General features: G+C 34.2%; 2 protein-coding genes and 1 long non-coding RNA gene across 3 annotated transcripts in view; all 3 read right to left on the reverse strand.

Moving 5' to 3' along the window:
* LOC119598349 (protein EFR3 homolog B-like) overlaps positions 1-10,100 on the reverse strand; it is a 69,843-nt gene that overhangs the window by 12,046 nt on the left and 47,697 nt on the right. The window lies entirely within an intron of this gene.
* Positions 6,595-7,478, reverse strand: LOC119598733. The gene is made up of 3 exons (XR_005230996.1): positions 7,334-7,478; positions 6,884-6,976; positions 6,595-6,609 (listed from the first exon to the last, which is right to left on the reverse strand). It is a non-coding gene; the product is annotated as an uncharacterized LOC119598733 (long non-coding RNA).
* On the reverse strand, positions 7,787-10,076 carry LOC119598732 (protein EFR3 homolog A-like). The gene is made up of 4 exons (XM_037948517.1): positions 10,023-10,076; positions 9,318-9,463; positions 8,666-8,744; positions 7,787-7,915 (listed from the first exon to the last, which is right to left on the reverse strand). Exons 1-4 carry the CDS (start codon positions 10,047-10,049, stop codon positions 7,841-7,843), a joined length of 327 nt encoding a protein of 108 aa, XP_037804445.1. The 5' UTR covers positions 10,050-10,076; the 3' UTR covers positions 7,787-7,840.

Raw genomic sequence — 10,100 nt, forward strand, 5'->3', positions numbered from 1 at the left:
TAATGCCCTCCCATTCCCACTTTTTTTTTTGATGCTGCAAGTATTTTTTCATTTTGTCTTTCCCGACCCACACGCCCTCTCCTATCTCTTAGGCTAATTCCCAGCATCGTCTTCCACCCCTCTGGGCATTTATTATTTTCCCCTCCAGAATTTGGTTGTAGTCCTGTTTCTGATCCATAGGTCATAACTGGGGGGGCACTTGGGTTAAAGACTTTTTTTTTTTTAAAACCATAAGGGCAAAAACCCTTAGATGCTACTGGTCTGCCAAAGGCGTCCACCCAGACGTTGTCGCTTAATTTCCTTTTCCTAGATGTGTTTGTCTTACGGTTGTCCTAGGTATATAATTGCCCTAACTCTAACTTCGCCTTTATTGTATTGTTCGAACTGAACTCTATGTTGAACAGATCTTAGTCTTTTTCTTGTACCCGAAGTCGTTTTTAAACTTTCTCTATTTAGATCATTTATTAGTTGTTTGCTTTTCATTTGCAATTCACTAAGAGAACAATATCTTTTCTGAAAATTGAGAGTTTAGATATTCGTCCCCTATCTTGATCCCCTTTTCCTTCCACTCTAGTTTTTTAAATTTTTTTCCCTAAAGAAAAAGCTGAAAAACAGTTTTGGTGAGATGGTATCCCCCCTGTTAACCCTTTTTTTTAATTTGGGTATTTGTGGGTTTTTGGGGGAGCTTGAGGTTGTGTCCCATCTTGTTTTATCTTCCAGTATTTTACAATATACCTCTTACTCCCTGTTTCGGATAGCTTTAGTACGCTGGTGCTCTACAGATCGAACCCCTTTTGTAATGAGAATGCCATACACAGTGGTTTCTTATTTTTTTTTTTTTCCTTTTTTTGGGTGAGGTTGGATTGGGTTTGTTTGAGAATCCACTGCAAAAGCCTGTTGTTTCTAGGTGGGTTTAAAACCCGACGGGGCAGAGATGCGATTGTGATGATTTTTGTGAAAATTTGTAATAGCGAAAGGAGGCTTATGGTCGAGTTTTTAGATCCTTTTTGTCCCCTTTTTTTTATCAAAAATTTTTGATTTTTTCCAGGTTTTCGGGGGTTTTCCCCTTTTATAAGGCAATTTTTTTTAAAAGATTGGTAGTTACTGTTGCAATTTTTCCGCTCTATTATAAGGTCTATACTAATTCCCTCTTCCCCCCGGGGTTTTTCCCCCCTTCAGCCTTTTAACGCTCTTTTTATTTCTTTTGTTTTGATGTTAGGTGTCTTGTTACGCATTCATTTCTATCCCTGGCTGTTTATTGATTTTTAAACCCTGTAAAAACTCCACTATTTTTTGATTCATTCTTATTTTAGTTCTTCCCATTGGTTTTTTTTTTGCATACAAGATTTCTCCTATATGAGTCCCTTTTTAAATTTTTTCTGTAGTACCTGAAAACACTGTTTTATTTTTATTTGAGTATTGAATTTCGTACATTCCCTTTTCTTTTTTTTTTATCTTTGTAGTTTTGGTAATTTTATCTTGTCCCTGTTGAGATATTTTTTAGACCCTACGTTTTTTCATAAACCTTTAGTTTTTTACGGAACTTGCTGGAGATTTGCTTTACGATCTTACCGCCTACTTTTAGTGCGATTTCCTTATTTTTGTCATTGAACTGTTTTTTGTTTGGTCAATGTTGGATCTGTCGCTGAGAAGTGAATACTGTTTTTTGGGGTTAAAGGGTTAAAATTTGTCGCTTGGTCTTCAAGTTAGCTAAATCTGGGTGTGGTTTTCGTATGAGTTTTCTCCTTTTCCCCCGGAGGTGAGTTTTAATTTTGGGCCCTGACCATTCTATGGCGCTGCCAACATTTTTTTTTATTAAAACTTCCACATTTTTTACATACGCGTCTATTTGAAATTTTGAAGTCAATTTTTTTTTGGCAGAGGGGGGATTCCAAGCCCCCTTCAGCTTAGCTTTTTTCGAAGAAGATTCATGATTTGAGGACGAGCCCCGCAAAAGACCACCCGACCCAGGGGGGCCACCTTTTTTCCAGGGGGAAAACCCCAAAGGGGGAAGGGATTTCCCCCGCGGCAAAAACCCCCAAGAAACCCAAAAAAAAAAAAAAAAGAAAGAAAAAAAAAAAAAAAAATGAAACACAAAAAAATAATGGAAAATAAAAAAAAAATAAATAATTAAAAAAAAAAAAAAAAAAAAATAAAAACAAACAAAAACAAAACAAAAAATAACAAAAAAAAAAAAAAAAAAAGAAAAAGGGGGGGAAGGGAAATAGGGAAGGGGAAAAAAAAGGGGAAAGGGGGGAAAAAGAAAACAACAAAAAAGGGGGGGGTTTTTTAAAATTAAAAAAAAAAAAAAAAAAACAAAATAAAAAAAAGGTAAAAAAAAAAAAAAAAAAAATTTAAAAAAAAAAAAGGGGGGAGAAAAAAAAAAAAAAAAAAAAACAATTTTTTTTAAAAATTTAAAAAAAAAAAAAAAAAAGAAAAAAAAAATTTTAAAAAAAATTTTTAAAAATTTAAAAAAATTTTTAATTAAAAAAAGATCATAAAAAAAAAAAAGGGGAAAAGGATATAAAAATTAAAAAATTAGGAAAATAAATAAGAAAACAAAAAATGGGAAAAATAAAAAAAGAAAAGAAAATTTAAAACAAAATAATAAAAGGGAAAATAAATATAAAAAAAGAATATAATATGAAAAATAAAAAAAAACATATAAGAATTTGTAGTAAAAAATTTAAAAAAATATATTATAATAAATACAAAAAAAATAAAAAAACAATAAAATAAATTTAATATAAATATAATATATATAAATATAAAAAATAATATATATTAATAAAAATTATATATATATATATTTAGATATAATTATATAAATTAAAGATAATATATAATAATAATAAAATAATAATAATATAATAAATAAAAAAATAATTAGATATAGGGTTGGATGTTGGGGATGTAGATATGGGGATATAAAAAAAAAAATTAAAGATATAATAATAATTTAAGATATAGGTATAGATATTATTTAAATAAATTATAAATAATTATATTAAGGGATAATAATAAATAATATATTTATATAAAATAAAATAAATAAAAAAAGTATATAATATAATAAAATAATAAATTATATATTAAATTTTATAATATATTATATAAGAAATATATATATTTAAAATATAATTATATATTATATATATATATATATTATTATATATTTTAATAATAATATAATATAATATTATATATTATATAAATTTAAATAGATAAAAATAAAAATTTTTAAATATAATATTATATATTATATATTTAAAATTATTTATTAATATAATATATATATTATATTTATATAATATAGTATTTATATATTTATGTTAAAATTTATATAATAATTTTTATATTTATATTTATATATTTATATTTATATATTTATTTTTTTATATATTTATTCAATATTTTTTTTATATATCTAATTTTTTTTTATCAATATTTTATAATTTTATATATAATATAATTATAAATAGAAAATTTCTTTTAACTTCTTTTCTATCATCTATATTCTATCTTCATCTATCTATCACTCTTCTATCTTTATCTATCACTATCTATTTTTATTATCTATCATCTATCTACTAGTATTATCTATATATTTTTACATTAATATTATATATAATATTAATATGTATTATGTTATGTAATATAATAAAAATTATTTATATATTTAAATATGATATGTATATGTATATGTATATGTATATGTATTATATATTATATATAATATTAATATTATAACATAAAATTTACATATTATCCTATAATACATATATATACAATATAACATATTTATACATAATAACAATAAATACAAATATACATATAATACATATTAAAATTATAACATATTACATAAATATTATAATATTTAAATAATATATATATATATATATATATATATATATAAACATTAGTTTTCACACATTTTTGTTAGTTTTCTGAATTTTAAAAACCTGGTCAACAACAAAAAAGATCTTAAAAGAAAGACAATTTTTGTATATTTAGTTTAATAACCAGCAGAAAGGGTTTACAAATTGCAATCTGCAATGTGGCTTTCTTGCCCTGTGGATAGCATGAGTAAGCACAAACTCCCTATATGCTTTCAGCACACGACTAAAAACTAATTCAAAATATCCCCTGGGGGTTGGGAGTTCAACTGAAGCCCTTTACCCCTGGATCCTGGTCTTCGAGCATCACTTCATGAAAAAAAGCTTTGGGTAGGGCTATAGCAAAATCACCATCTTGAAAATTTTACTGAGGATCAGAAAGACAAAAAAACCCCTAGTTATAAGCTTGAAAGGGATAATTTCAGTAGGCATTTTGGAAGGAAAACCCCGCATTATTTTATTGGGAAAAGAATGTGGAAGTACTATCCACAAGCCAGATGGGAAGACACTGGCCCCCAGGGAGTATTACAAAAAAAATTAATATACAAAAATATTTTGAAGTCACAAAAAAAAAAAGGTCCTTAAGTTTTGTTATCCCAATTATAGGCTACCTAGAAGAAGGAAAAGGAAAATAACCGGCATAAATGGCTAGAAGGCAAAAACTGATAATAAAAGGGGAAAAGGGCCCTGGCTTTCCCCAACCCATTCGGTTGGCCCGAAGATCAAAGGGCCTTGGAGTGGTCAAAGAGAGGTGTCGGGAGTCGCGGGAGGGCGTCCCCATGTAGCGGCCATGATCTCAGCAGCGGTGTGGGCCCGTCGGACCTGGAACGGGGGAGGGGATGGGGGTCAGCTAGCCATAACGCAGGTTCACTTTTTAAAAAAAAACAGCTGCACTTTTTTTGGTTGGTAGGGGTTGGTATATAGTATGGGTATAATTTCTATGATTTTTTTGTATTATTTAGTATGTATTTATGTATGATATATGTATTGTAGTGTTGTGTATTTTGTTGGTATGTGATGTAGTAATATATTTATAATATATAATATATTAAAATATATATTTAAAAATATATTATATATATATAATTTTAAAATTATATATATAAATATAATATTATATATATATATATAATATATATATATATTTGTGTATGTGTATGTTTGATAGTATATGTATATGTATGTATTGGGATATGTATATTATATGTATATATAGATAGAAGATGATAGATAGTAGATGATAGATGATAGTTGAAATAGATATGTGTATGTGATGTGTGGGGGGGAGGGGTTAGTTATAAAAAGAGGAAAGGAAAAAAGAAAAAGAAGGAAAAGGACAAAATACTGCAATCAAAGACAAAGAGGGAAGGGGGAAACCGAAGAATGAGAGCAAAAGAAAAGGAGGCAGGCGAGCCCCAGACCTCGCCACCACCTTTTGATGACGGCCCCCCCACGTGGGCCTTGGCGGGGGACCAGGGGGAGATGACCACTCCGCTTGCCCCAGCGCCTGCGCTGGATGCCCTGCCTCCACTCACTGGCCCTTTTGGCAAGCCCTGCGCGTGGAGGGGGAGAGGGGGGGTTTCTCAACGCACTCAAGGAAGGGGCATTGCTTGCCGTACTCGGAAATAGGGGGGGGGGAAAAACCCGGGGGTTGAGGGGAGAGGATTCTGTGGATGGGGGGGGGGGGTTTTTTGTTTCTACTTTTTGCTTTACTCACTTTTTATCTTGGTTCTTTACATATTAAATTAGTTAATAGTTTCAAGATTTTTTTCTAGTGCAAGTCCTCAAACTTTTCCCTTTTGTTATTTTCAACATAAAAAGAAAAGTGAAAGCGTTTAAAAAGGGTACAAGAAAGTACCTTTTAAAAAAGACAAGTAAATGCAATGATTGCGTAAACACACACACACACACACACCCCCCACCAACACAACAACCCCACACCAACAACCCCACACACACACACCACACACCAAAATTCACATGAGCACGCAAAGCGTTCTCAACCACACAAATCATACCCCTGAACAAAACGCACCTGCAGTGGAAAGGGCCCCCAGGATGTCCACCATGACATCATGGGCGAATTTCGGCCCTGGCGCTGAGGGTGGGATAAAAGGCCTCAATTTTTACCAGGGGTTTTTTGCCGAACTCCCAAAATTTTCTTGGATGGAGAGATGTCTGTTGCCCACTTTTCCAGAATTGAAGTCTTGGCACCGCTTGCCCCTTGTCAGGCCAGTCGACTCACCTAAGGCTGCGAGGAGGGTCAAGCATTAATATTCCTTTACATTACTAAGCATGTCTCCTTGAAATCAGCAAGGGCATATATCAGCTAGTAAGGATGAATGAGATTAGGTTGCAATCAACTAAAATCAGATATCACCCTTCAAAAATGTTTATCTGACATAAACAAAAAATCCTCACATAAATAAATTTGACAAACTAAAAAGCAAATAGCAAATCCTTACAGCAAAAAAAAAAAATCTTTAAAATCAGCCCAGCAACAGACACCTCACCAGCCACCATGTGCAAATATCTTACGTTGGTTTGGCAAGCTTCTCGATGTTCTGGTGGCGGTCAATGAGTGTGTGGAGAATTTGCTGCACCGTGAGACGGACCTCAGCGTCACTCGAGACGGAGAGGCGCATGAGACGAACCAGGAAGGACTGTGCAAAGGTGGTTGAGTACTGCACCGTCGTTACTTGGTTCCCACCTAGAGAGACGTGAAGCTACAGTCAGATCAGCAGAGTGTGCAGGGTAGGAAGGCAACAGTCCCTCTGCCAGTTATCAAGCATGTGTCAGAAGGTCAACAAAATAGAGAATCTATACAGAATTAGAATTTGGAGAAATTGGAAAAGAGGAAGGCAAGGAAGAAGTAGAAAAAAGAAAATGAAGATGAAGATGATGAATAAGAGGAAGAAGAAGAAGAAGAAAACGATGAGAAAGAAAAAGAAAAAGAAGATCAACTTTCAGAAGGCAAGCCTGACCTTGAGAAGTGACTTGAGGAGCAGATGCTGAAGTTTGACCTCTGCCTCGGGTCGCTGAGAACCTCCATCGTCCACTCGGTCACTGCCCGGCACCTGAAGCAAAAAATCAATAAAGAAACAATTAGCCGATTTACATTGGTAAATCCACTCTTACTACATTCCATATGTCTCTACATGCATAACCATACCTCTTTATGCACATACCATTACATCTCTAACCATATACCCGTACCACTCTATCCATAGACCCATACCATTCTATCATCTATTCACTACCCACATATACCAAAATACCAAAAGACTACATACCCATACCCCTTGATCCATCCACTTCTACTCATACCTCTCTGTCCCCCATTCACCCATTCCCACAACCAAATGAGTCTGGCATCTTCTGCCATCGCTTGAGTGCATTCCACAACCTCCACCTGCCTAGACCCACTCTCCTACCTTATTCAGGATGAAGACCATGGAGTCGATCTTCTGATAGTCAGGCAGGTGGTTGGCGTATTCTCCTAGGGCATGGATTAACGTCTCCTGGTACATCTTCTCAGCTGAGCTCTCCTTTCCACTCACTCCACCCACCACCGAGGAACGGATGGCTCCAGTAGGGAGTTGATGATCTCAATGGACCGAAGGGCCTGTCCAGTGGGGAAGGAGAGGAGAGGTGCGGGAAAGAGGAAGGAGCGAGGATTAGAGGTTTTAGTAAGCTGGGCATAGAAGTGTTGGTAAACCACATGCTTTGTACGTGTACTGTGAAAAAATTTACAAAATAAAGCTATCGTCTTTCAGTTCTATTTTTAATTCACTTGTGTTTCATTTCTTCAAAAAAATAATAATACAAAATAAATAAGTCACACCTATGGGACCCCCAACTTGCTTCCCTCTGCCTCTTACCTATGCATTCTCCCGCAGCAATTGGAATCACCTTGGAAAGCACGTCTGCGATGCCTGTCCTTATCTGCGCTGGTTCGCTGCTCTCTCATTGAGGTGGGCCATGAGGAGCTCTATCACTGTGATGCTGTACTGAGCCTATGGGGGGATAGATGGAACAATGACTATGCTAGTCTCTCAAAAAGATGTGTTTTTGGAAAGGTAGGTGTAATGTTAGGATTTTGATAATGAATGTGATAATATATCTGATCAAGTGTAATCCAAAGTGCTGGGGAGTTGGTGTTTAAATTGCATCAATACTGTAGCTGTTTCCTTCTCAACTGTCTAAACATTGCAGGTTTCTCCGTTTTAGTTTAGAACAAGATGACAGGAAGAAATACAAGTCTCTAAAACCCTAGGTTGGTGTCATGATATATCTTGTACAGGAAAGAGGTATACATAATAATTATATAAATAAAGGCTCCAGAGTTGCAAAGCCACCAAAACTTAAGCTTCTGTATACACAAAAAAGTGTCCAAATACCATATACATACTTTAACTCTTTTCAGTGTCAGCAAAAGACCTACATGTTCTTGGCAAATACTCAAACTAAGCACTTGAGCACAGCGCTTTATAACAGATATCTGCGTGCTTCACCCATCAGTGCTGGTTGCCCTTTAGACATGTTAAGGTGAACTCAGTGCTTCCACCAAGCATGAAGGGGATATTCCCGTGCGCCAAAGAGTTAAAGGAGACGTCATAGACTTCTCTTTACAAACAATTTTTTTTTTTCTTTTTTTTTTTTTTTGTATTTTTGTTATCAACTTTTTTTTTTTTTTTAGTACAAATGCTTTATTACTATATTTATTCAATTATTTTTCTGGCTGTAATTATGTGAAATATACAAACCTGTATGGAGTACATGACAATCTTAAAGACCTGCACAGCAAAGCTGTTGTTGACCCACAGTCCCTCGTAGTCCAGATGGCTGAGGGACGAAAAAAGAAATGAGAAACAACTAAATGACAAAAGAGAAATATGTATAAAAATTTAAGAGAAAAAAAAAGTGGCGGAAGAGAAATGAACAAAACTACAAAAGAAAAATATTGGAATTATACAAGATAAATAAATAAAGAAATGAATCCCTCATAAATTATAATATACAAATAAATAAACAAATCATATGAGAAAAAAAATCATTAAAGAATCAATAAATTACAAAAGAGAAATAAATCACGAAGGGAAACCTGCACTCAAGAGACAGCGCAGACGACGTGATCCACCTCAATTACAGGGCAAAAGGTATCAAACTTTTGGATGCAATTACTACTGAAGTTTCTCTGGATTTCACTTGAAGTTGTCTTTACATTATGTAACATACAAATAATGATAATAATGAAAACTTGGTGTCCCTCTTTCAAGCTGAAAAATACAAAAGTGTGCACAGAGAAAACAGTAATTGTGATACATGCGCACATACAATTCTCCCCCCCCCACACACACACACAGACACACACAAAAAAATAACAATTATAATAAAAAATAAAACACTGCTGCTCACATGAGCAAAGGCTTGATGACGTTGTGTATCTTGCCATAAGTAGCCCGAGAAACCAGCTCCCTCAGGCACATTTCCGCCAATTCGTGTGGCTCCTTCTCGCCCTCATTCTGGTGGTTGTCTGGGGTGTCGCTGATCTGGGTCATTCCCTGCAAGAGAATTTATTTTTGTTGAAGAGGTTGGCTTGGTAGGTATGAAAGTCCCTCCTCTGCCTGCTCCTGCATTTTCTGTGAAGGTGTTGTAGGCATTTCTTTTTTTTTTCCCTTAATACCATTAACTCCTAAAATGCAGGCAAAGTGTAGTGAGGTGACCCTCTCAACTGAGCAGATTTCAGCTAGCTTAGCCTTGACACAATAAGAATATTATGCTACCCGCTGCTTTAGGCTTAGTACATAGAACAGTCACCTTAGCGTTTCCAATTTGCATTAAGAAAATATTATCCTTCTGCCAGGCAAGTTCTATGTAATCACAATGACATGCATAGTGGTCACCTGGCACCAAAGGGTTATTTATCAATACTAAATCAACCTAATTTTTCTGCTTTCTTCTTCAGAATGCTATTTCAAAAATACTGGTTTTGGCCCTAAAGTAATGGCCTACCCTCCTGAGGAAAAAAACAGAGAAATGGATGTTACAACAGTAAACTTGTGTACATTCATTACAAAATGAATAACAATTCTCTCAAAGCTTGGAGGAACAGAGACTCACATGCACATATGCCTTGTTCCCCTGCATGTTGTACAGGAGTGATGGGACGATCTTCTCCATTGGGGGGGTGAAAAATTA

The sequence above is a fragment of the Penaeus monodon genome, chromosome 41 (genome assembly GCF_015228065.2).
Source record: "Penaeus monodon isolate SGIC_2016 chromosome 41, NSTDA_Pmon_1, whole genome shotgun sequence".
Classification (NCBI taxonomy): domain Eukaryota; kingdom Metazoa; phylum Arthropoda; class Malacostraca; order Decapoda; family Penaeidae; genus Penaeus; species Penaeus monodon.